We start from the raw sequence: 27,806 nt of genomic DNA, 5'->3' as shown, positions 1-27,806 counted from the left end.
CTCTAATAAATAAAATAAGAAAATGCTGCAAATGCACTGTACTGTAATTCATGCCACTAAAAAGTGATGTGGTTATATTTTCTTTGCCATGCCACGTTTCTTGGCACGGGGGGGGAGTACCATTACATAAGACTGGAGGAGTAATAGTAGCATCCATATTATATGTCTCAAAATTGCACACAGTCACTGGACATATGACTGATATTATGCAGGAAAGCCTTACGAGATGATTGAATGTAAAAAAGTTTCCAGAATTGCTCTGCTTTTAGATGGCCTGGAGAGTGGCTCATTGAAGTCCACACAACCTGATCGGGCTATATGTAGGAAGTTAGTTGCTTAGAAATTATAGATCTGTCATTGTAAGAGGGAAAACTTTGGAGCAAATACCAGAGGCAGAGGGAGTTTAGGACATGGGAAGAGAACAGGGAGGGAAGTAAGAGAGCAGTCACATGGTCATTGGCACCTAATGCACATAGAATAGTAGCCCTTATTCAGACATTTTCCAGAAGTCTGATTTGTACAGCTACAAATTTGGGGAAATTGCCAAATATTTGTATAAATCAATTTTGCATCAGGGAATTTTGCACTGCCCATTCTCAAGAAAAATTCATTCAAACTATGAATGAACCAAATCTATCAAAGTTAATAAAGAAGGCTATTTTCCAAGCATGTATTTGTAATTTAAAACTTTATTTTGTCTGGCTTATATTCAGAACATCACTGGAAACATAGAAACTTGTAGTTCAAATGACTTTATATTGGTAGTTTTGAATAAAATATATTAGACAATGAAATGGCAATAAATACATTTGGATGATAACTATATATCTTAATATCTCACATACATATATAAAATTCATGCTTTGTGAATAGTTGACTTGTTCATATCATGTTTTCACGGTGCTGAAATTCACTTTAGGTCTTACAGGTCTTGAATATGCTCAGGGTGGGTCTTATTGGACCAGCTTCTGTTGGAGTGATAGACAAGTATTTGAGATTACACAGAGCTCTTTTTCAGGTCTGGGAAAGGTACTCAAAGTGACAAAGCTAAATACAAGATGGAACAGATTGTTTAGCATAAGTAAACAACACACATTTAAAGGGACCATTCAAGGTGAAGTGGCCCATTAATCTCTCCAGCCATATGGGAAGGAGGGAGGAGGGTTAAAATGGGTTATAGATTGCTGTAATAAGCAATAAACCCCCTCCTACTGTACAACTCTAGTTGTCACCTACCACCTCACACTGGAATCCATATGAAGTATCATCAGACAGTTACATCCCATAGTCAATGGGGATCACATCCTGAAAGAAATCTTTCCTGAACCCACTCTTCTGGCCTTCAAAAAACCCTGCAACCTCTCCAAACTCATTATCAGAAGCAAGCTCCCTACAGACCAGGACACACCAACTCAAAGCAGCACCAGAACCTAATAGAACCTAAGCAAAACCTGTAGACAGCTATCCACTGTTACGATGATCAACACTCTCCACAACACACCTTTCAAGATCCATGGGTCCTACAAATATTTATCACAATATGTGGTGTACCTCATCCAGTGCACTAAGTGCCCCAATAACAACTATGTGGGTGAAACAAGACAATCACTATGCTGTAGAATGAACTCACATAGAAAAATGATAAAAGACAAAAACACCATAGCAACTGTGAGTGAACACTTTTCACAAATCGATCACTGTATATCTGACCTCTCAGTCTCATCCTCAAAGGAAATCTGCACAACTCCTTCAAAAGATGAGTCTGGGAGTTTAAATTTATAACTTTGCTAGATACCAAAAATCACAGACTAAGTAGAGACACTGCCTTCATGGCTTATTACAACAATCTATAACCTACTTAACCTTCTGCCCCCACTCCCACAGCTTTTTTTCTTTCCTACCTAAGACTGGAGGAGTGCTAAGGGGCCATTTTACCTTGAAGGGGTCCCTTGAAATGTATCTTTGCTACTTATGCTAAATAATCTTTTTCACCTTGTATATAGCTGGGTTATATTTCCCAAACCTGAAGAAGAGCTCTGTATAAGCTCGAAAGCTTATCGTTCTCACCAACAGAAATTTGTCCAATCAAAGATATTACTCACCCACCTTATCTCTCTAATATCCCGGGACCAACAAAGTTACAATACTGCATTCAATATGCTCTGTTGTTTATGTACATTTTCAGAGAGCTTCTGTATATTGGAATCACATTACAAAGGAAAACAGAAAATATAACAAAGCTATTTTCTCTTTATTTCCCCTATTATTTTTTTGGTTGTTTTATAAAGAAAAAGAACATCTGTATCAGTAATAGCAAAACAAATATTTTTGACCAACTCACAGATATGAAAATTCTAGTATAAACTGTAATGGCAATGCAAGATTATAAAATATGTTATTTTAGAGTCAGTGGTCCATGAATAATATTGCTTCTATACTATACTATGCTTTAATACATGCAAGTGCATGAAATAAATCATGGCTTATAATATTGTTGGAGAGGAATCAACTGGGAATCAAAGGAAATGATCCTTAAGCCTAACAGAAACAGGTTTTACTTGTTTTATTTCTACTCTCACTGCAGAACTGCTAATCTCTGGCTACGTCTTCACTACCCGCCGTATCGGCAGTTAGCAATCCATTTCTCGGGGATCGATATATCGCGTCTCATCTAGACGCGATATATCGATCCCCGAACACGCTCCTGTCGATTCCAGAACTCCACCAGAGTGAGCGGTGGTAGCGGAGTCGACAGCGGGAGCTGTGGACGTCAATCCCGCGCCATGAGGATGGTAGGTAATTCAATCTAAGATACTTCGACTTCAGCTACATTATTCACGTAGCTGAAGTTTTGTATCTTAGATCGATCCCCTCCCCTAGCGTAGACCAGCCCTCTGTTCGCCACTGAAGTCAAGGATGGTATTTGGTCCAATAATATTAATATGGTCATATCCTTTGATGAATAACTTCATCAAAGTAAAAGCAAGTAAGTAATATTGTAATAAGGCTCTTTGTCTTTAAGGTGATTTTTTAGTTTGTTTCTATACAGTTGTCATATAAATGTAGCATGCCAGAAAATGTTCTCAGACACAATAGTGCCTTTGACACATATTCACAATGTCTAATAGCATCAACTGGAGTTCAATTACCACACAGTTGAGCTCTGTCTATGGCCCATTTTTTAATTTGTTGCTGGCTGCAACAATATTTCTTAAACATAGTCATTCTTTTATTTTCCATTTTTGTTAATGAACTCCAAAATTAGGAAGATGAGAATCTTTAACCACTTAAACTATTGGCTTACAAACATAGTAAACATCTATGTAATTTCCACTAAATATACCACTGATAAATGCATCACATCACTGTTCTTCAAATACTGTTGTTTTTTTCAATAGCCTGTCTGAGAGAGAATCCACTCAGCAATATAAAACAATCCCAGAATCCTTTATATGTTTAGGAATTGTTTAAGATGGTCAATTGACTAGAGAAACCTGAATTTCATTTTAATGTTAATATGAAAAGGTGAAGGAAGAGTCTAAGCCTGTTATACTCACTCCAGTTTTCTCATTTCTTTTCCTTATTCAGTCATATGTGATTATTTTAAGGATTAAAAAGAAAAACTGGCTCAGTAGCTCCTAGAGCTTGGAATTAGCAGCAGAGTTACAATTCTCTAGATCTGTTGCAATTAAATCAGAGGGTGAAATCCTGGCCGCACTGAAGTCGGTGAGAGTTTTGCCATTGATTTTAGTGGAGCCAAGATTTTGCCTAGAGAGAATTACAACAGTTAAGTTCTCTCTTTGAGAAAAGCAGTGCTGGCAGCTAGCCTGCTACAATCCGTTTCTACCCATGCTATCCAGTAAGCGGTTGCATTTCTATTTGGAAGTTGGAAGGTAAACAATAAATCACTTTAAGAACAACAAGGTAATTATTTCTAAAGTGAATACTGCATTTAAACTGCTCTTATAAGACATTTATTATGTAACATGCATGCTAATTTTCCTAGTACCTGACTGCATTTTCCAATAATATGCTTTTGACATATACATTTGCGAAAAATATAGTGAACACTTTTTGTTTTAAAGCAGAAAGGTGCAAACTGTAGAATATACAATTTCATATCCTTTAAAAAAGTTAATGTGCTTTTTTTGTCTTTGTTTTGCTGTTAATTGGTAGGATATAGAGCAAATCATTCATGTTGTGTATTAAAAAAAAACTTCGGAGAGATTTCAAAATAACTCACATTAAATACACTTTTTCTCCATCTTGGACTGCAAAAAAGCAGTTTCTCTTGTATAAATAAATAAATAAATAAGGTCTTAAGCTGTTTTCTCTATTGTGAACCTAGTATTGCATTGTAACTCACTTTTTGACTGAACTGTTAATGTGCCAAATCCTGTCGTCTTTACTTAGGCAAGTCTTCTATTAATTCCACTAGAGACGGGGCCAATAAAAGTTTTCTCTAAGTAAAAACTGCCAGATATGGTTCCCTGAATAGTCTCAGTTGTTCAGACCACAAATTTATATAATAAATATACCCCCTTTTGCCAATTTAAAGGCAATAAATCTAATTGTTTACTGTATGTTTATCATAAGATGCAGGCAAAATTCTAATTCAGATGCAGTAATTATACAGAAGTTTGATTTGGCAAATCTGGAAATATGAGCAAAATCATTCTCCTCCGTCTCTCACACACCTGCCTGCAACTTCATAGACAATCTGTTCATTTACCAGTCATATTGTGCTCTTATCAGCAATGTTTGAACTGAATAATTTCTACAGAGGCCTTTGTAGAGGGAGTCCAGAGTATGTCTCCCTGGGGGAAAATGTTTCTGTATCTGCACACCGTATGATATAAACTGTCATGCTCCAAAGGCAAGTATTTGCTCTTTGGAAATATCTTGGGGCCAGAGGTACAAGCCATCCCTGGAAATGATGGTTTAGCTGGGCCCAGAGAGGAGGATCTCCAGCTGACCCGAGGAGATTTTCCTCCCTCCCCACCCTTCAGTTCAAACACTGCTCATCAGCATAATACTAAGGAGGGACATAATATGGTAAGAGGAGAGAATCAATATCACATTTAGCTGCATAACCCCTTTATTTCCCCCAAATGTACAATAGTTCATAAATTGGTAGCTCCAGGGTTATCTTCTTCTCCACACCCTCCAACCCTGAATAGTCAGCACGAAGACTTGTACGGAAAAATATTTGTGTTATCTCCAGTGTCCTTGAAGGCTATGATAAGTTATCCAACATGCATTTATACATTCTAGATTTCTTCACTGGCATTTCTTTCTCTTCTAAATCTGCATTATGTAGATACATCACCTTCCATTACAGTTATATGCAAACAGCATAAGTAATTGGCATCCAATCCTTCCATAGTGAAGGATATTGTTAATAAGGTATTAATTTGTTTTCTTCTATTTGCTTTAAAATTAGAAATCCTTTCCTATTTTTTTCATTCTTGGTTTTATTTTCTAACTATGATTTGAGTTTTTGGGAGGTTTTTTTCATAGCAAACAACAAACTCCTCTTTTAAAAAAAATCTATTGTATTTCTTTCATAACAGCTACTAATAAATAGGGTTTCACATGGTTCCTCATTGTCTATAGCTTTCACGTTGTGTTCTATGAGACTACATGGTTGCTTCATAACAGTGCAATTTTCACATGACCACACATTTGCCTTTCAGCTTCTCTTTCCTTTTCTGCTGTTTGCTTTTTTTACCATCAATTTGTAAACTTACAGTCCTGCGTTTCTCTAGGTTTAGCAGCTCTTGGAATAGCTCTTTCACATTATGGTTCAACTTGGCAGAAGTCTCCATAAAGGCACACTTCCACTTCTTGGCCATGGCTTCTCCGTCACTGCTCTCCACCTCTCGGTTTTGGTTTTCATCACTTTTATTCCCCACTAGCATAATTGGAATGCTTTCCACATCCCCTTTAATCTGACAGATTTGTTCATAGATGGGTTTGAGTTCCTCCAAGGACTGTCGGCTGGTGATTGAAAAAACCAAAATGAAAGCATGTCCTTTGGAAATAGACAGACGCTGCATGGCTGGAAACTGATGGCTCCCTGTAGTGTCGGTAATCTGCAAAGTACATATGCTCTTATCACAGCTGATCACCTGCCTGTAGGTGTCTTCAATGGTAGGAATGTAGCTCTCTTTGAAAGTGCCTTTCACGAACCTCAAGACCAAGGAACTTTTGCCAACTCCTCCAGCTCCAAACACCACCACCCTGTAATCATTGCTTTGCTCAGGCATGCTTTTCACTGTATGTAATGCTCAGCTAGGGGGAAAAAAACCTAGGAAGGAAAATGTAACAAAATATTAATACAGCTTTTCATGGGGAAGATGCTTTGTAACTTCTATGGTAAGAGACATGAGAAAATGACTGAAGTAATGGCATATTAATAATACATAATGACTCAAAAGGACTGATCATGGGTTATAGAGCAATTCATCTCAACACAGTTTCTAGATGACAACTCAGTGCAGGTTGATAATGGATGAAAATTACTGCTATTTTGTGCTTAACTGGTGGCCTTTGTAAATTGAATGCATAACTTTAAGTCCAGTTACTAGTGGGAAAATGTACATAGCCCAAAAAATACCCATCCATTTGACATCCTTGTTGACAGTCTGTCTACCAAGAGACTGAATTGGCTAGGGAGATGGTGCTACACTCTCACCCATAGAAGACATAGTTCAGGTCATTGTTGAAACATATTGATGGGGAGATCAGTATGTGCTAACTTATCCTTCTGCCCATGCTATACCTCTTCTATGGATAGAGAATTTGTTTCCAGTGTTGTACAATTCATACCTTTCAGAAGCAAAACTTAAAACTAATGGATAAGTGCTAATATTTCATTGGTAGCACTAAGTGTTTCATAGTCTGTCTTTGGGGGTTTTCACCACTTTGGTTTTATCTCAAAAATATTGTTTTATTTCCTAAATGAGCATGCTCATTTATAATTCAAGAGGGAAACTCTAGTTTTTTATTCTGATTTTTTTTATTGCACATTGTAATTTTTGCATGCTAATATTTGTCTACATTTACCAGAAAAGAGATTTCTGCGTCTTCATAGAACTTGGAAAAGAATCATATTGTGAAATCTATCAAAGGGATGATAATGCACGGTATACTTGGTAGTAATTTCTCTGTCAACCTTGAAGTTCAGCAGGTTCAGCAAGATTACCTGTCTCCAAAAATCTCTCCCTAAGCAATTAACTATGAATCTGGTCATAATAATAAATAATAAATAATAATAATAATAATAATGTATTCCATGTGTAAAGAGGTATCCAAGGTTCTGTTAACTAAGGTAGTTCCAGAATTAGAGAAAGTTTGGCTATAATCAGGGGTTTATCTAAGGGCTAAATCTTGCTGACTTTGGAACTGACACAGTACTCATTTATAAAAAATGGAAAAATTCCCATTCACTTCAATGGGTGTTTGTCAGGCCAGGAATGATACAAAACATCTCTGCATTTCAGTGAGACTTATGCAGGCATAAGGGCTGACAATTTGGACCTTAAAAGAGGAAGCAAAGAAGAAAGGAAAGCTAGTTCATAGTTTAATTGAGTTTAAGGCCAGAAAGGGACGCTTAGATCGTGTAGTCTGACATCCTGTGTATTAAAGGCCATTAAATTTCACCCAGTTACCTCTGTGAAGAGCCCAATAACTTGTTTGACTAAAGCATGTAATCCAGAAAGGCATGCCTCTAAGACATCAGGAGATGGAGAATTTGCTCCTTATTTCCAATTTGAATGTCTGGCTTCAGTTACCATCATTGGTTTTTGTTATCCCTTTGATCAAAAAATTGAAGAGCTCTTTTGGTACTTGGTATTTTCTCCCTTGAAAGTACTTAAACACTGTAGACAAGTCACCTCTCAGTCGTCTCTCTGATAAACTAAACAGATGGAGTGCCTTAAGCCTCTCACTGTCAGGTACTTTTTCCAGCTCTCAAATCATGTTTTAGTTTTTTTCACCCTCTCCAATTTTTCAACATCATTTTAAAAAATATATGCTGTTCTGGTATCCCCAGTATTCTAGTATTGGTCTCACCAACTTCACACACAGAGGTAAAATCGCCTCCCTATTCCTACTCTCTACTCCCTTGTTTATATATCAAAAGATTGCATTAGCCCTGTTTGCCACAGCATTGCATTGGGAGCTCATGTTGAATTGCTTGCCCACTCTGATCCATAACTCCTTTTCAGAGTCACAGCCTTCCTAGATACAGTCCCCCATTTTGTAGATCTGGCCTGCATTCTTTGTTCCTATATCACTGAGCCTATTACAGTCCCTCTGGAACACTAGAACCTTCACCCCCATTTGATGATGATTGGCAACTATTTTTCTGATATCTGTCAGCTATCCAGTTCTTAATACATTTAACATGTGCTTTATTGATATTTTATTGTTCCAATTTTTAAATCAGAATGTTGTGTGATCCTAAGTCAAATGTATTAAGAAAGTCTGTTTATTACATCTACACAATTACCTTTATTTACCAAATTTGTAATATCAAAGAATGAAAACACGTTTGTTTGAAAAGACCCATTTCTATAAAACCAGGTTGACTGGTATTAATTATATTCCTCTCCTTTAATTCTTTATTAGTCAAAATCCCGCATCAGCTCTTCCACTGATGTTAGACTAACAAGCCTTTAGGGATTCAAGACATCTTGTTTTCCCTTTTTTAATAGTGGCAAAATGATAGCACACTTCCAGTCCTCTGGTATTTCCCCATGTATTTTATTAAAAATTAACATCCGTGGGCCAGAGACCTCCTCAGCCAGTTCTTTTAGGACTCTGAGGTGCAAATTATCTGGGTCTGCTGATTTTTAAAATGTTTATCCTTAGTAGATGTTGTCATTTAACATCCTCCTTGGTTACTAATGGACTGGAAAGTACAAATGTGATCCAAGCACATTATCCTCCTCCTGCTTTCCAAATACAGAACAGAAATATTTATTGGACACTTCTTCTGTGTCTGGATCATTATTAACAGTTACACAATATCCATTTAGTAATGGACCTATACTATTTCTAAGATTTCTTGTGTTCCTAATATACTTTAAAAATCTCCTTATGTTCTTACTCCTGTTAGCTATGGATTTTTCCCTGATAAAAAAAAATTGGGTTTGTTTAGTCTGGAAAAGAGAAGACTGAGAGGGGACATAACAGTTTTCAAATACATAAAAGGTTGTTACAAGGAGGACAGAGAAAAATTATTATTCTTAACTGCTGAGGATAGGACAAGAAGCAATGGGCTTCAATTGCAGCAAGGGAGGTTTAGGTTGGACATTAGGAAAATCTTCCTAACTGTCAGGGTGCTTAAGCACTGGAATAAATTGCCAAGAAGATTGTGGAATCTTCAGCATTGGAGATTTTTAAGAGCAGGTTAGACAAACACCTGTCAGGGATGGTCTAGATAATACTTAGTCCTGCCTGGAGTGCAGGAGACTGGACTAGATAAGATCTCAAAGTCCCTTCCAGTCCCATGATTCTACGTCTTCATCTTATTTTATCAAATTATCTATACTTCATAACTTCTCATTTACATTGATTGCTATTCATTTCCCGTTTTTCTGTGTGTTATATATTGCTTTTTGATTTCTAATTACTGCCTTCACATTTCCACTGAACCAGGGTGGGCTTTCAGTCAATGTTGTCTTCTTTCTTGATTGTGGAATTGTGGATTTGGGGCCAGTTAGAACTCCTGTTTTCAATGTTCATTAATATTTTCCTCCTAATCAGTTTTTCTCATATTTTTCCTCAGCTTTGGGAAATTAGCCCTTTTGGAGCTATCTGTGTGTGTATACTATATAAAATGTGTGTGTTACTGGTTGGAAGTGTCCTCTGTTTGCCCATATTGAATGTAATCAGGTGATGATCACTGGGTCCTAGGCAACCATAAACTTCTAGTACAGTGATTAATTCACTTCCATTTTGTCATAATGAGTTTAGCCCTATTCATCAGTTTCCAAATAGAATTTTAGAGATGGAATTATATAAAAGGTGTGCTTAGTGAATAACTTTGCTTTCATAGTCTTTCTGATCTAAATGGAGACTAAAGAAGACAGAGAAATTTTGCCTCAGTGGTAGGACGGCTACAGAGTGGTTGCATGTTTGAGGAATAGGCAGCCCAGAAAGTACAAGATGATTACAAGGATTGTTCTTGACCATGAAATAAAATGTAAATTACACATTAGTCAGACATGCAGATACACTTGCTGAGACACAAATGCAGGTAGCTGAGAGAAATCAAAGACCATTCTGGGTATACACCTGTCATATTGAGTTGCATGCCTAAAACAAGCACATATGTCACTAACCGGGCAAGCACTTCTGCTTGCCAGCACCGTAATATTTTCAGAAGGTGGCACTTTCAGGGCCGGTGCAACCATTTAGGCAACCTAGGCGGTTGCCTAGGGTGCTGATATTTGGGGGGCGCCATTTTCTTCAGCAGCGACCGTGGTGGCCAGATCTTCGGCTGCCCCGGTCCCCGCTGGCATTTAGACAGAGCTGGGGCAGGGTAGCATGCCTGCAGCAAGTAAGGGAGAAGTGAAGCAGCCACAGTGTGCTTGGGGAGGGGGCAGGAGAAGTGAAGCAGTGAAGGCATGCTCGGGGTGCTTGTGCTCGTGTGTGGAGCAGGGGTGAGCTGGGGCAGTGAAAGGTGCCTCAGGGCAGAGATTGGGGAGTGGGAAGCTTGCGGCACCAATCATCTTAGGCGCCACAAGCCTGGGAGGTGGGAGAAGTGAAGCAGCGAAGGCATGCTCGGGGTGCTCGTGCGTGGAGCAGGGGTGAGCTGGGGCAGTGGGGGGTGCCTCAGGGCGGAGGGCGGGGAGCTGTCGCAAGGGAGGCGCCTCAGGTCAGAGAGGGGGAGCTGCCGTGGGGACAGCGCCTCAGGGTGGGGCCGCAGCAGGGGGCAGGGTGCAAGGTGGAAGTTTCGCCTAGGGCGCGAAACATCCTTGCACCTGCCATGGGCACTTCAGTGGATGTAAATAAGTAACCAGATTCTGCAAGCACTCTGCAAATGGAATTCTTATTGGCTTCTCCTGTTCTGTAGTCTGCACTCACATGAGTCATCCCATAGTCAATGAAGGCAAAGGTACTATTGACTCCTTTTTAGTGCCTAAGAATCTAAACCAAAGTAAACACCTACATTGGAGCACAAACATATGGGTGGATCTGAAGCGTGTGGCCTTTATCGTGCTAGTGAAAATAGATCTACATATTTGTGCACGTAATTGTATGCTTAATTGAACCTAACTGTACATTTATTATTTTAATGTAGCCATATCTGGATAGTGTCTTTTGGCTGCATTAATATCCCTTAGAAAAAAAGTCTAGCTGACAGGTTAAGACAGAAAGGTAAGGAAAAGATACAGCAAATGGCCAAAACGATCTTAAAGTGGACCTCACTTGTGAGCAGTCATAAGCAGAGGTTTTCATGACCATTTGGTTATTAAACAGGCAAAAATTGACCATATTTATCAGTGAACAAAAATTTCCATGACAAAAATGATATTTTTCTGCCCGTTTTCATGGCAAAACAGTGAATTTTTAAAAAATGTTGCTCCAGGTGGAAACACACTCTTAAAGGGAAAATGAAAATAGTTGGTTTTTTTCTTGTAACCCAAAGATTCCGTGCCTGTCAAAAGTATCTTTAATTCTAGTGGTGGATAAAAAAATGTTTTGTAAATATATGGAGCCTAATCCTCAGTAGGTTTAAAATTGTCATAGCACCACTGAAGTCAAACCACCACTCCACTGCCAATTCATACCAGCTGAGGGTCTGGCAGAGGGATTGTTCATGCCATTTTTATCAGCAGAAAGAATATCTTCACAGTGCTCATGGCAATGCAGTTGTATGTTAAAGCAGAAACTCAGCCAGGAGAAAATATTAACTCAAAATAACTTCTCATAGACTCATAGACTTCTGTCTTTCTTCAGAGCATTTAAGTACAATACAAAGCTACTAGCAAAGTCACATCAGGTTGAAACATGGTGTGTAGAGTGCAAGACCTAATGAAAGTAATTAAAATTCTCTCATACATTCAGTTAGCCTGAAAAAACAGAAAACAAAATTGTTGTCTGAGTGTTTTGTCATATTCAGCTCCTGCTTTGATTAGTTACTGTGGCAAATTGCCTTGTTTTTATAATTGTTTTTTGTTAATCCATATATTGATTTAAAGTTTTTCTCCATGATGGCAACTCCATGCTCTCCAGGATGCTATTGGACAATGAATGTTAAGGTCTTTAAAAAAGTCTCTTTTATTTATTATTAATATACCTTTGCAAAGTGTAGGTTTTGTATGTATTTGAACTGTTTTGGAGCTAACTTTCTTTATAGTAAGGGAGGGGAATCTCCTGGTGTCTGACATTAAGTGTAACAAAATCCTTCATGTGGTGATGTGAAGAGGGACTTCAAAGCTATGGTATGATTGTGCTTTGGTCAGATCATTTAAGTGGTGCAAAAAAATCATTAAGCCAATTGACCTGTGATTTCTCTGGGTTTTCTTAATGCCTGCTGTGCAATATAGAATTTAGAATGAAATATATTCCAGGAACCTCTTAACAGTATTGCTGTGCATTCTCTTTGCCTGCAGCTATTCTACCTTATGCTGTCAGATCTCACAAGCTAGTAAGCAGGATCAGCAAGAGGATTGAAAACCTCTAGATGCAGCAGGAAAGGGAACCGGTGACTTGTTAGGTGTCCTTTGAGCCAGTAGAGAATGACAGCATGGTGATAGGGGCACAATTTTTGGAGATGTCATCTTTCAGATCAGATGTAAAACAAAAACCCTGGTCATTAAAGATCCTCTGGTACTTTTCATAAGTACAGTTGTCAACCCCTATGTTCTCACCAATTCCAGCTTGAGTAATTACATTCTTCTGAGATATATTAATGCATGATTGGGATAACCACTGCAGCAGTGCTGATGTTTGGGTGGAAGGAGCATGTGGTTAGGCACCCTGGGAATGGGTGGATTAGTATCTTTAAAAAATGCATTAGGCTTTAGAGCTTTGCCATTGGTCAATATTTGTTCATTTGTCTTTTAAAAAGTGATAGGAGACCTCCCAAGCATATTTGTTTATGCAGGCACTCCTATGTATTTTTCAATGGGCTATGGAAAATACATAGGAGTGTTAGTGTTCAGCTAAATTAAAGCTAGAGAATTCTACATTATTATCTTTAAGAATAATGGGCATGTTGTTTGATCAACTAATACCAAATCTTCTTTGTGTGTCCCAGAATTTAACAGCCTTTGTTATTCTTGTTGGTGTATCATGGAGAGGGGGTAATGGTCAGATAGTTGGTGCCCACAAAGTATTGAGGTTCTATAAATAAAGAGAGAGTCTGTTCAAGTGATTTAGGTCCCAGGTCAGCAAAGCATTTAAGCAATTGCAAAAGTGCTTTTCTGCATAGATATGGAGATAAGTATGTGCTTACAAGTACTTTGTGAAATCAGAGCTATCACTTAGTCTGATTGAACATTGCTCCTGAATACTGGGTATAGGGCATGCATGTAGCAAAAAAGCTGTCGAGAGTGAAAAAAATATAATTAAAAAGAAAATCAGTGATTTTTGTCTAGGTCATTGGGTGCAGCAATTAAAAATTATGTGGTTATTTCTGAATATGCTGGGTCATGTTGACCGAATGGTGTTCTATTATTGGACACTGGAAAGATCATCATTAATTTGGGTTTAGAATTGCTTTGAAGTAGTCACTGGAAAAATACCAAGTGTGTGGGATGAGGAAGGGAGTTATTAATTGGAGCACTAATTGGGTGGAGGTTTGTAGACCTTTTGTTCAGGGACCATGAGCAAAAGCAGGATTAGGGTTGGTTAGGGTTCATGATGAAAGGTAGTTACAATCAAATTGACTAACTGGCTTGTGTGTGAATCCAGTCAGGTGGTAGTAGAATAATCTGGTTTCACAGTGCACAGCACTAGTTTCTATACAGGGAAATCAAAATGATAAGGCTCTGGGCCCAAACATTCCATTTTCTGTCTGGGATGCTCTCTTCAATAATTTTTGCTTAGTTTTTGAGAATAAGTGATGTCTTCTACTCCACATATTTTATAAGATGCACAAACTCAAACTACTCAGAAGGCTTACCTATGTTCTGAACTGCACACAATGCAAATTGAAAGGAAGGGGGTACAAAAGTTGCTTAAAGCTCACTTGTGAACTTTACTGATTTATGCGGCATTGGTCCTCCTGTATTAAATTAGAGAAGCCAAAGGGTTGATAACAGGCCTATGGGGTCACAACCACAGGTAGAAATATATGTATTTTGCAGGAGATTGGACTAGATGAGCATAATTGCTTTAAATAAAACCTATGAACTGGAGTGGCCACACACACTCTTGTTCAGTTACCACCCATCTTCCTTGCTCTGATACCAGCAGGAAAGGGGAGAGAATAAAGCCACCAGAGCATGTCTCTTGAACTGGGATGATCTTTTCAGGCTGGATACACTGGCTTTATAGCGGATTTCATCCACAATGCAAAATACAGAGGTAATTCTGTAATGAAGAATCTGTCCCAAAATTTGCAAATAAAACAGTGACTTTAATATTGAAAGTATGTTTTTTAGGAACAGGAGTCCTACACTGCTGTCTCAAAGACAAATGAGCATTTAAAGGAGGCAGATCCCAGCAGCTATATCATTCATTGATTACAGAAGCTATGCTCTGATTTTGCAAAGTAACTGGCATGTTTTCAATGAGCAGTCATTAATTTCTATGTTTTTCAAGGTTAAAATATCCACAGAACAACCAATTCTAATTCATGACATTTCTCCTGAGGTTAGTTTAGTTGTGTAGAAAAAAAAGTTTGCACCTGTATGATTAAAAAAAGGTTTAAATAATATTCCAAATTAGTGTCTTTAAAATTGTTTGAACACCTATGAAGTATTGTACAGAAGACATTTTCTGGGTGTGATCCCTCAGTAAAATGAAAAAATTGATATTGTTATAATAATAAAATCTTGACTAGTTATTAACCCAGGACAATGTCATTTGTGGTTATTGCTGTTACTTGTATTACCATAGCACCTAGGCGCCGCAGTCATGGACCAGGACCTCACTGTGTTAGGAGCTGTAAAACCACAGAACGAAAAGACAGTCCCTTCCCCAAAGAGCTTACAACCTAAGTGTAAGAAAAGAGACAACAAACGGAGAGAGATGGAAATACAAGGAAACAAAGATGATATTGGTCAGCATAATAGTCTGTGGTCTCAGCATACCAGCAGCCTATTTGTTGGCAATTTTTTATAGGCATTAAGGCAGAGGAGAGTTTTAAGGAGGGTTGGGAGGGAGGATAATGAGGTAGATTTATGGATGTTTATGGGGAGCACCTCCTAAGCATGAGGGGTAGTGTGAGAGAAAATATGAAGGTGATTGTTTGAAAGTGGGCAATAGAGGCTGGCCTTGTGGGCTGACCAGAGGTAGGAGTCAACATCTTGATGGTGAATCAGAGATGATTGGGGTGAGGCCATGCAGCGTCTTGAAAGTGAAGATAAGCAGCTTTTGGTTGATGTGATAGAGAAAAGGGAGCCAATGGAGGGATTCAAAGAGGACTGACATGGTCAAAGCAACAGGGTAGGAAAATGATTTTTGCTCCAACATTCTGGATGAATGGGAGTGGAGCAAGATAATGTTTGTCAAGGCCAAAGAGAAACATGTATCAGTAATTGAAACTCAAGATGATTATAGCCTGGAGAAGAGTTTTAGCTGTGTGGATGGATAGTAAAGGCCATATCTTAGAGATCTTATCCTGAAAGAATTGGCAAGATTTAGACACAGTCTGGATGTAAAGACCAAGAGAGAGGTCCAAGTCAAAGATGATATCCATGTTATGAGCATGAGACTTAAAGATAAGGACATGTTTAAGTGCTTTGTTAGATTGTGACCAGAGTGCACTGTGCATTGGAGGATTGAGCACTAGAGAACTGCATATGTAAATATGAATGGATTTCATAAAATGACAAAACCAAAAGGCAAACTAATATTATCCAGAATAATGAGTACCAGTCAAATATCTGTTTAACAAACCCCCATGTTAATTTTTAGTTTCTGAAGCTGGTAAATTTAAAAAAAAAAGATCTTTAATAGTTTTGGTTCTGAATTAGCAAGGTAGTTAAACTCAGGCTTCACTTTAACCACATGAGAAGTCCTATTGATTTAGTGGAATTACTCCTATTCTTAAAGTTACACACACATTTAAGTACCATGCTGAATCAGCACTTTAGTTCTTTAAACATTTAGGGCTAAATCCTGCTTGCCTTTCTCTCAGGAGTAGTTCCAATTAAACTGAAGTTGAGGTAAGTGAACAGGATTTGGCCCTTACAAAATCAAATACAATGCTGTTAAATTTATTTATATATGCCAGTCTGTCAAATCCTACAATCTTTATTCAGTCAGAGTAAGGACTGCAAGATTAGATTTTAGGCCCTGATCCTGCAAACACTTATGAGTATGTATAACTTTTCTGCATATAGACAAATTGACTAGTGTGAGACAAACACCAAATATTGTGAAACTCATGATAAAATCACAAGAATTAGCAACTATTTACTGTTTTATTTATATATATATATATACACTTCAGACTACTTTCTTTTCCTTAGAGGGAATAACAGAAAAACTACAAAAGTTTTGTTTATTCTAACTGCACAGTCCTTTAGTCTTGAATAGCTTAATTTTACTGTTATGACAAAAACCTATTGCTCCAAATCTTCAAAGGAAGCAGAATAGTTAGAGATAGGACTACAGGATTTGGCTCATTCTTATGAAAAACTATAACAATTTTTTTCTTCTATTGCTAGGAAGATAGTGATGACTATCATGAACACTCGGCCAGATTCTGATACCTTTACTCATGTTGAATAGAACCTTACTCCAGAATAGTCCCATTAAAGTCAATTATACTATCTGTGTAATAAAGTATTGGAACCTGGCCTATTGTCTTTAATATCTGAATTTCACAAGATAAAACCCCTTTACCAAACAATCAATGCAGTGATTTAAACTACATTTTGAAGCGGTTTGTAAAATAAGGATTTAATATAAGATCTGGGTATAGTTTGTGGACTGTTGTATAGCAATAATGGGTTTCTGAAGGGGTTTCTAATTGTTCATATAAATCTATTCTCTGCCAGACTGCAGGAGTGAACAGGCAAAGCTGAATTTGTTTTATAAGTTTATATTTTTCTTTACTTTAAAGTAAACACTTTCAACATTTATTTTCAAAACCCACAACTTTTCCTTTTGGCATCTCTTGAATTTCAGAGGACTGAAAACTATTTGTTTACTAAAAATAAAAGAATAATAAAATTCTGTTAGTTTAAACTTTGAGTAGTTTCTCTGTGTTTCAGGTAAATACTGTATATGTATGTTTCATTATATTTTTTCTCATTTCAGCCAATGTTACAAGAAAGAAGACACATGAATTAAGAGCAAAACAGTATCATTAAGACTAAATGAAAAGTAAATATAAATAAGTAAATTAAATACAATCAAACATACTTATATATAAAAAAAATTTTCCCAGTCATTTTCTGTTGAAGTTTTCAATGTTTAGTTGAAGAAATTTGGCAGATTTTAAGGAGACCATCTTTCTCCATTGGGGCTTATTTTTAATATAGCAATATTTCAGTTATCAGCTGTAGCCGATATTTGATTGTGGAAATTACCAATTTTTTCAAATAAGATAAAAACCTAGTTAGACTTGCCTGGAGAAGAAAAAGATACAACTACATTATTTTATTTTATTTATATCTCAACTGTGCATGACACTGAATTTTAAGTCAGAGTTACTGGACATTAAATGGAAGCACCTTGTACAACCCAGAAATGGATTTGCCTTTTGCATGCTGTTGCCTTGCTGCACAGCCATCTTAAAGCAGGAATACAAAAGGATGCAAGCATTTCAGTGCCACTGATCCAGTCTCAACCAGAAACTATCCCATTAGCTGCAATCACTATTAGGTAGGCAGCATTTCACTGCTTCAGGGTTTGGCAGCACTCCCACCCCTTAGGAAATCTGGGAGATTGATCTCTGTTACATCAGTTTTCCTCTGATGTTACATTCATTTGCTCCAGAGGAGCTGCTGATGACTTTCATTGTGTGAGAGGAAAATTAGAGTCTTCACGTCACTAGTATAAATCTCTTCTTCCTCATTTTAAGATGCTGATGAATTTTGCTCTTCTCTTTTTCTTTACATCCTGTTCAAGCGTTGTACAAGATCTGGGAAAGGGATTATTGTTTGGATTTTTTTTAATAATCTCAAACAGAAAATAGGTCAAGGTTCAATTTAGATTTAAAGACATGTTCTCACCTGGAAGTTCTTATTTGCTGTCTTTCCAGTAATTAGAGTAACATAATTTAATTGGTCCCTAGTTCCATGTGAAACTTTGATATAACCCCAGAAAAAAGCTGTTTGCTGATCCCATTTTTTTTCTTGCTAAGCTGAAACTGAAGATAACCAAATAAACTGAATTTGTTTTTTAAAAGGTGACATTTTGCTGTGGACAGGGTGCCTTTTACTAGAATGTGTCTTTAAAAAGAAAGAGGAAGAGGGGGAAAACGTCCACATTTCTAACATCATGTAACAGCCTTCAGAAATGCACAGTGGTTGTTTTTCCTCATGGATCTAGTCTGTAACATTGATGCTTGCTTGATTAAAGCACCATGAAAAGTATTAAAAGAAAAAAATCTGGAGAATCGAATAGCATGTCAATATACGGTAAAGGCAGTAAACTGTTGGACCAAATCTTCTGATGTGAGTGCAGTTCCGACTGAAGTGTGTAAATGCTGTGATGCACATATGCAAATTGGGGGTGAAGTGCACAAATGTGTACATTGATTTTAGAAGTTTTGCCCCTAATGCAAAAACATTCTTGGAGATGCACAGCAAAATACAACAAATACAGTATAATAAAATGATGCTCCTTTTGAATTATAAACACACACAATGAAGGGTCTTGTTAAAAATAAACTGGTGGGGAGCGAATAAATAGAGACCCTCAAATGATCATAGTAAAATCATATTTGAACAAGAAAATAGTGAGGTGCTTTTTAAAAGGGTGCTGGGAGGAAAACGAAAGAGACTTCAGTGGGGAATGCATTCCACATCATACCACAACAAAATTGTGATCATCTGCTATCTTTGCACACAATGGTGGGACCTTCAAAGGGTCAGATGTGTCTGAGCACAAATTGTTGTCACACAAAGCTCAATGAGCAGACTGGTCTTGAATGTATAGCCAGAGCCAATAGCAGCAAAAGCTTTAAAAACAAGCAGTACCAATTCATATTTGAATCCACTACTTTAAAGAATAGAAATGAAAAGAATGCAAGTGAGATGTAATATAATCATGGTAGTTCAAACTGGTGAGCAGTCATGCTACTGAACAAATTCCAAATGCTGGTGCATCTTTGAGAGGTCTTTCTTTGAAGAGATTATTACAGTGGCTGAGCCTCAGGGTCACAAAGGCATGCATTTCTGCTATTAGACCATCTTGGAATAAACAAAGTGCAGCAAAGCTGGGGGAAAATCACTTCGGTTCTTGGCTTTCAATGCAGAGGACATGATTAAAAGTGATACCAAGGTTCTTAATCTTTGTGGCCACACGCCTACACAAATAGGGACACAAAGAAGAGACCTCTTGCTATCAACAACATCTACTGAACAGTAAGACTTCTGTCTTCCTAGGGTTGAGGACAAAAATAGCTGGAAGTATCATTCAAATGCTTTTCCAGACTTTAGGATTCTATAGGGCAACAGATTTACAGCTGAACCACTGAAATTCTGTGGTTAGAAATGACCACATGCAATGGGAGATAGGATGGAATCTTGTAGTGTCACTCATTTAACAATCCTTAGCAATGACACATCTGTCAATCCCCAAGGACTGACTAATAAAATGCAGTAAATGTAACTGGAATCCTGGGTGGCAGTTCCCTACATCCCAGAAAAAGTCATCAATCAGTGACGAAACACCAAAATAGCCACTTGACCCAAATCTACGAACTGTAGGATCTATAAATACTTTTGATTCAGTGCAATCTGTAAACTCTGGCAAAAGTAGCCATAAAGATCAACCATAAAAGTTTCATTTATAGTGATATCTGTGTGTGTGTGTGTGCAGTGTGCATACATGGACTATATATATATATAGGCAAATAAATATTTACTTCATATAATTTGTGCGTGTGTGTGTGTTTAAAAAATACTTTTAAGAATATTACTTAAGTCTTGTTGCTCTGTCCTGAGCTTTCACACCATTGCGATTGTGTACTTCAGCATATACAACAGCCCACATCTTACAGAGGAAACAGCAATAAGACTAAAGTGAGCTGTTGAGTAAAAATAAAAAGAGTCAGCCTGCAACAGGAATACTCGCGAGTTGTCTAAAATTTAGTTCTATTACTTTAGAAAAAGAGAAAATCTTTTTATTATTTGATTCATACTCAACATTTCCCCCTCCTCGTTTCCATCATATATGGATAAATGTCTTCATCAATATCTTTTTAACCAATGGGTTGAATAAGTGTAAATGAGGGCAGAATTTAGCCCATCATATCTGAAAGAAAATCTTTTTAAAATGTTGTTACAAAGCTGTTACTGATATCCCAGTACACTAAGAAATCTTTTTCCACAGATGGCCAGTACTCTTGTCACCAGCTCTGGTCTTTTTTCCCCAACCATTACTTATAACATAACATGTCATCTGCATGAGACATACAGTTAGGACAAAATCTTGCAATCTTCACTCACGCAAAATTCCCATTGACTTCAGTGGGACTTTTGCCTGAGGAAGGACTGCTGGATTTGGCTAAGAAAAAAAAATTCACCTACTGTTAATACATAGCTAATGTTTCTTATACAATGCTGAGTAGAAAAATGATTTAAGAAGCTTACCTGAGAAGGAATACAACTCCGTCAAATGCTCTTCAGTTTTTGCCTGTCATTGTACCAGTAGTACAGCCTTTCTGTTGTGGGTTTTCTCCAAGAGAAAGCTGTCTGTTTTTAAATAAAGGAGCTGTAACTCAGCTGGCTGCTTCTCTCTTGTGTCTTGTTGGTTGTTGCTGTCTGATCCTTGTTCTGCTGCCTGTGCTCTTGTTGTTCTGGTCCTAGTCTAGTCTCTCTCTCTCTGGGTGCCTGGGACGTGGTTAATGCTTTTGTTGACTTGGTTGCAATCTCCCTCCAGACGCACACACATTCTCTGCTCTCAGAGATGAACTGACTTCAGCTTCTGCTGCTGCTGGTACCTAAATGGCGACTGCAAAGCTCATCTAAGCTTTTAAGTGCCACCTACTGAGTAACTGTGGAACATATATATGTTTTCAAGGGCTGGAATTTTCTGGTCACTTTACCAACTGCAATGTTATTTGTACAATTAGTCTTGCATTTCATTATTTTAGTTCCTCCAAACATTTAGTATTCTGTCATTTTAAAACTGTATGTATTCATTTGTGCACAAACACCTCCCTGTCTCTAAGTAGCTAAATATAGAGCAAGCACTTTCCTTTTAGCTTTATAAAGCTCGCCAAGCTATGCTTGGACTTGTCCTCAGCTGGTGTAAATCAGTGTAGCACAATTCAGGTCACGTGAGCTGTGCTGATCTACATCAGGTGAGGAACTGGCCACTTATGGCAAAGCTTTATTGGAAAAATGCAATAAAATAATTTATTGTAAATGAACCAAAATCACTTTTTGGTCTAATGAACTAACTCAGCCTTGCAAAATTCCACTCACCTGAAGCAAGTGAGGTTTTTTGCTTGTTTGTTATTGTGATTTTTGGGGGAAGAGTTAAATAGTTTCATTTTTCTTTATGAATAGTCACCATATTAAAATGAATGAATAGATTTTAGGCCTGCACTGGTAAATCTTCATGATTAGTTGTGAAAATCTGATCTAAAGGCTATCACTCTCTTTCACTTCTATACTAATAAAATGCCCATTTTAGCATTCAGAAGAGCTTTTTGTTCAGGGCCAAATCCCAGGATCCATTGCAAAAGCCACCAAAAAGCAGGCTGTCTGTGCAGTTTAGGGGGTACGAATCTCTCCATAACCGAGCGGCAGGGCTTGGAGCATCAGTATATTCTATCCCCAACCCTTCATTCAGAGCTTGTGATATGTAGGTGTGCAAAGTCTTTTAAGAACTGGCCCTGTGCCCATCCCTCCAATGAATGATGCCTGTGAATGCGCCGCTGTGAAGCACTGGTTCTGCAGGGTGCAGGTGGTGCTAAGTACACTGGAGCAGCCTTTCTGTGCTGTGTCTGCCCCTCACAATGGGTCTGCAGGTGTTTAGTTTTCAGGCCTTGCATGCCTGCTAAAGGGGGCAAGAGGTAAACATACTGTGGCTGCACTAGCTGGTCAGATGTTTGGAATTCAATGACACATTTATTTCATGAGGTTTTGTTTTGCTTAGTTTCAGCATGACTCCATGATTAATCTTAATGGGCACCAGCTGAACACAGATATGAAAGGTTTTTCCAGTAGATGTGTGTGTCATAGTAAAAATTTAACCAGATTATGATCATTTTAATGTGTCTAGAGGAAGCAATCTGCACCGGATATAAGGTTTGTACAGATAACTTCCTACCTCCTTCCCCCACCTGCTTCCCGACAAGAGATTGTGACTCTGAGCCCCTGTGGTATTAGAATAACCATCTCAGCAATAAGCACCCTTCCATACCTAAGTGTCGTACTCTAGGAGCTTTATAATACAGTGAGTCAACCTGGACTTTCAGTTCCACTGGTGCAATCCCACCACAGTTTGAGAGTGGAATTTGGTCCTGTATGATTGAATCAGACAGAGAATTGCACAGTACTTCTCCGGATTCAGCTTGGCTATTTCTATATTGGCATGCAGGCACAACCTGTAATAAATAATTTTCCAGCTTACATATCTGAATTGTGATCCTGCTGTCATTGAAATCAATGGGAATTTGGCCATTCACTTCAAAGGGAGAAAGAGCAGGAGCAGGCCCTTCATGAGCTCTGACTTTCTGTGAGTTTTTTGCACATTCAAACTTCATTCACGGCTTGGAGATTTAACTGTTGAACTAAGTTTCAGCGGATTTTTTTTCTAATCAGAGTCATTTGCTTTGAAGAAAATGTCCTTTTTTTTAGATTTCCATTCTTTTCAATTTATTTCATGTCCAAAATATTCCCTTGGTCAATGTGTGTGATTCTCCCCTACCCAAAAAACTAATCTTTCCTTTGGAGATGATTGATAAGTCCCTATACTGATATGCATGGGTTCTTGTCCTGGAATCCTTGCTCAGGCTACATCCCTATTGAAATTATTAGGAGATTTGCATGTATATACATAGGCCATTAATCTTTGTACTGAAAGGGATACCATGTGTGACAAGGTGTCCATCCCACACAAACCCTGAGTGTATTAATGTGGACCAGAAAGGGCCAATTAATTTTATATGATGCAGCTGGAGGGAAGCCAGGGATTGATAAGCACTAATTGCACATGGAACTCAGCTGGGGAAGGAGCTGGAATAGGGAATATAAAAGCCAGGAAGTGACAGCAGAAAGAGCTACTGGTACAAGAATATGTAGCTTAGGGCAGGAAAGAATATATAAGGAGAACAGATGAAAATGTAGTGCTTATAGGCAAAAATAAATTTATAACATTTATGATAGAATTGATTAATTGCGCTTTATGGACAAGGAAGATTATAAAAATAAAAATTCTAATGAAAGCAGCAGCAAAGTATTTGCATATAGGCAATCTCTCAATAGACCGCATTCAATGCAATTTTGAATGGACGTAATAGTGTTGTTTAAACATCATGATTCTAACAGCTTTTTGCTAGAATGCACATAGTTTAATAAGACATGGTCAGGAATTTAAAGAAAACTGTTTTTGAAATGGAAGACAAACTTGACATGATGTATGTACAAGAAACATGGTTAGTGAGAAAACGTAGTTTAGACTTCCAGGATATGATGAATCAGACGTGATAGAGAAATAACAAGAGGAGGAGGGCTCTGTATATTTATAAAGAAAAGGTCTTTGTTAAGTTGAAATAGATGTATAGAACTTAAGTGTTGAGTACAACATTGTTGAGATTCCTCTGCAGAATAATAGTACCTTTATACGAGTTTATATTGTTTACAACCCATGTGAAAAACTAGACAATCCAGAGTTGGAGGCGTTAGTTAAGGATGTCAAAGGCCCATGTATTATTTGTGAAGACTTTAATAACCATAATAAATTGTAGGGAAGCAGGAAAACTGATTCTAATGGCAAACAGTTCATTGGCATGCATAAGCTGGTAATGCTCAATAGTGGAGCACCTACTAGCTTTAATTAGGTGGATGGATGGAACCTTTTCATGTTTAGATCAGAGAATTGCAACAAGCAATACAGCAAGTAAATACAGCTGGGAAATCTATAAAGAAAATGGAATGGGAAATGATCACTTCTCTATGCTAATTACATATCATGGCCAAGGTAATGTTGAAAACACTGAAGGAATTCATACCTGGAGCCTTAGAAAAGCAACTGGGGACTCTTAAGACTAAGTGTGCTGAGTATCTAAGTACCAATTGCATAAGTGATAATTTAGAGGAATTTCATGATAATATAATAAAGGGAGTTGTAGCAGCAATCAACCTAGCTATAAGCAAGATGTCAAATTGCCACAAACTCAGAAATCCAGATTCCTCATGGAATTAATATCGTAAAGAAAGAAATAAGGTATACAAACAATCAAAAAGTACAGTGAATAGCAAGGATTTAATGAGCTATAAAAGATGAAAAGCAGTGGCACAAAGAATTATTTAAAAGGCAAAGAAAGAGTTGGAGGAAATATTGTGGGAAAATGGACAAAGATTTCAACACTTGAAATATATATAAACAAGTTAAAAGAATAAAATGGTATATGGAGTTAAAACAAATTTATATCTGGTCCTATAGTAAATGATAAGGTTGAAAACTCTAACTTAAGAAAAGCAGACATTTTAGCAAGAGTTCCAAAAAGATAGTAGTGACACAAATCAAAGTAAAGAGTTTTGTGAACAAAAAAAGTATGTTTGCTGAAGAAAACTGAGCCCTTACAGGAGTGGGTAGAATATAAGATGATGTACTGAATGAAAATTGCAGCATACAGGAACTCAGAAAGGCTATAGACAAAAGTAAAAATGTAGCCCAAGGTAAAGAGAGCATATGTAATGCAATGCTTAAGCTCCTACCAGCATTTTAATGAAATTATATGACAAAAGATAGGGAAAAGCATACTACTCACAGTATGGAAGCAAGCAGTGGATATACCAATAGGAAAACCTGGCAAATTATGTGTAAGATTTGATGCATATAGACTTATTACCCTCACACAATGTGTGGGCAAAATTATGGAAAGAATCATAAATGAGAGATAAGTAGCATAGTAGGAAAAATGAAATTATAAACTGTGTACCAAATGGTTTCAGGAAAGGAAGAGGCACAGTTGATCATATTGTAAGAGTAGAAAGAGAAATACAAAAATCCATGAGGAACAGAGAGTTTGATAGCTATCTTTTGGGATTTTGAAAAAGCATATATGTCATTGTATGGAAGGAAGGCTTGCTGTACAAACTAGCTGCAACTGAATAAGAGGAAGAATGTTCTGGTGTGTAAGAGACTTCTGAAGTGGTGGAACCATAAAAGACAGGGTGGGGGCAATTTTGTCTAATATTTATAAACTTACCAATGATACTCCAAGGGGGAGTGTTGTCAGCCCAAGCCTGTTTAACATGGTTAATGGTGCCCCAGAGAACATACGGGCCGGAACAGGTATTACCCTATTGCAGATGATCGGTATGCAGACCAATGCACTCAGGGGGAATTCAGAATGGGAAAATACTCAGGGATTGAAATTCTCACTGGCTAAAACAAAAGGAATTATCTTCACAAAAAGAAAGATTGGGAAAGAAAACAACTTATATCTTTATATAGAAAAAAGGCAGATAGTTCAAAATTTTACATTCTTAGGAATTGTGTTTAATAACAAACTATCTTAGAAGGGTCACATAGATAATATCAAGACTAAATGTAAAGATAGGATGAATCTACTTAAAAGTATTGCAGGAAGAACTGGAGTGCACAGAAGAACTTGTTGCTGATGCTGTATAGGACATCAATAAGATTAGCTATAAATTATGCATGCCAAGTCTTTAATTCAGCTTCTAAATCAACAATTATAAAATCAGAGCCAAACCAAGCCCAAGCTCTGCAAATCACATGTGGAATAAGTATTATGACACCATTTTGTGTGCTGCAGGTAGCAACTGGAGAAATGGCTAGAAATTTAAGGATGAAAGTGTTAGATTTAATCTTTTGGGCTATGGCTAATAGAAATGGTGAAGATGAGCACTATACAAGAATTGTTGGGAATTAAGTAAACAAGAAGTAACTGGGTGCCACGAATTCCTGCATGGTATCAGAGTCAACAGGTGGGTAAAATATTTGGGTGAAAATGAAGGACTGAAAGAAATTAAAATCTTTATTAATGGAAAATCAAACTATAGCTAGACAGTTGTCTCTCTAGTTGTGGATTTGGAATTATGTGATTAAATAAAGGGAAGAACAGGACCGTCAAATATGATTAAGATTTATGAGCTATACATGGCAAATAAGGTCAGCATTGTCAAAACTACACTGATGGCTCCAGAGATGATGACATAAGTAGAGTGGGAATGGCCTTTTGTATCCTTGAATTTGGAATTAAGAGATCTATGAAGCTATCTAATTTTGTGGTCATTATGACGGCTGAATTGATAGGCATACCACTGGCACTGACCTAGATAAGGTACGTCCAGCTGTGACTGCTATCCTATCTGACTCTTTATCAGGCATAACGGTAATCAGAAAGGGAGCCTCAGAAAGCCAGAATGACTTAATCAATGAAATACTGTTCTTAACTACAGAGATAGTACAATTAGGTGTCCAATACAGTAACAGTGTGGATTCCAGTGCATGTCAGGATACCAGGCAATGAAATGGCAGATGCAAAAAATGCCTTAAAAAATGAGGGTGCTGATGCAGAGATCCTTCTGAGTAAATAGAACTTAAGAAGCAATGGCAAGAACTTTGGACCAAGGTTCTATGAATTATGTCCTAAACTGGAGGATAATGGTATACGTAATACATATGAGAAAGGAAGTGAAGTGAACTATATTTAGAGTGCTAATAAGTCACTGTGACCTGAACAGTTACTTTTATTTACTAAATAAGCACAAAGATAGGTTGCATGACACATGAAAAGTCCAAGAAACAGTTGAGCAGCTGCTGTGGCAATGAAGGGAGCAAGATTCTTTATGAAAAATAGAGATGCCTTACAGTGAAAGTGTATAGCCTGAAAGTATTGATGAGAGTACTGGGAAGGTGGGGTTGCATTTAAATAGCATTACTTTGCTTTTTTAAGGATCCAGGACTGCATGAGAGAATATAGATTTTTACATAGGTGGTCATAGCATCACAGGCTGAGGAACTGTGTCATCCTATGATAGGAAAAGAAAAAGAAGAGGCTGCAGGAGGACATCTGCAGTCACGCCATAGAGGGAAAAGGAGTTGGCTAGACCAAGGAGGAGAGTAAGCCCTGGGGCCCTGTCTTGCATTAGGTAGTCTTACAAGAGAGCTAGAGCAGTGAATCAGATAGGGGAATGGAAGACACTCTGGGGGAAAACCCAGCAATAGGACAAAAGAGAGAGGTAGTGTAGGGAGGAGCTCAAGCAACAGCAGCAGGATCTGAGACTGAGCATACCTAG

At 37.6% G+C, this 27,806-nt stretch overlaps 1 protein-coding gene across 1 annotated transcript; it reads right to left on the bottom strand.

The window, feature by feature from the left end:
• Positions 1-671: 671 nt before the first annotated feature.
• DIRAS2 (DIRAS family GTPase 2) lies at positions 672-21,310 on the bottom strand. Its single transcript, XM_050946001.1, has 2 exons — positions 20,955-21,310; positions 672-6,310 (listed from the first exon to the last, which is right to left on the bottom strand). Exon 2 carries the CDS (start codon positions 6,267-6,269, stop codon positions 5,670-5,672), a length of 600 nt encoding a protein of 199 aa, XP_050801958.1. The 5' UTR covers positions 6,270-6,310; positions 20,955-21,310; the 3' UTR covers positions 672-5,669.
• Between the last annotated feature and the right edge of the window lie 6,496 nt (positions 21,311-27,806).

This window comes from Gopherus flavomarginatus, chromosome 3, assembly GCF_025201925.1.
Source record: "Gopherus flavomarginatus isolate rGopFla2 chromosome 3, rGopFla2.mat.asm, whole genome shotgun sequence".
Taxonomy (NCBI): domain Eukaryota; kingdom Metazoa; phylum Chordata; order Testudines; family Testudinidae; genus Gopherus; species Gopherus flavomarginatus.
The sequence above is the reverse complement of the archived record's forward strand: the minus strand, read 5'-3'. Positions and strand labels throughout refer to the sequence as shown.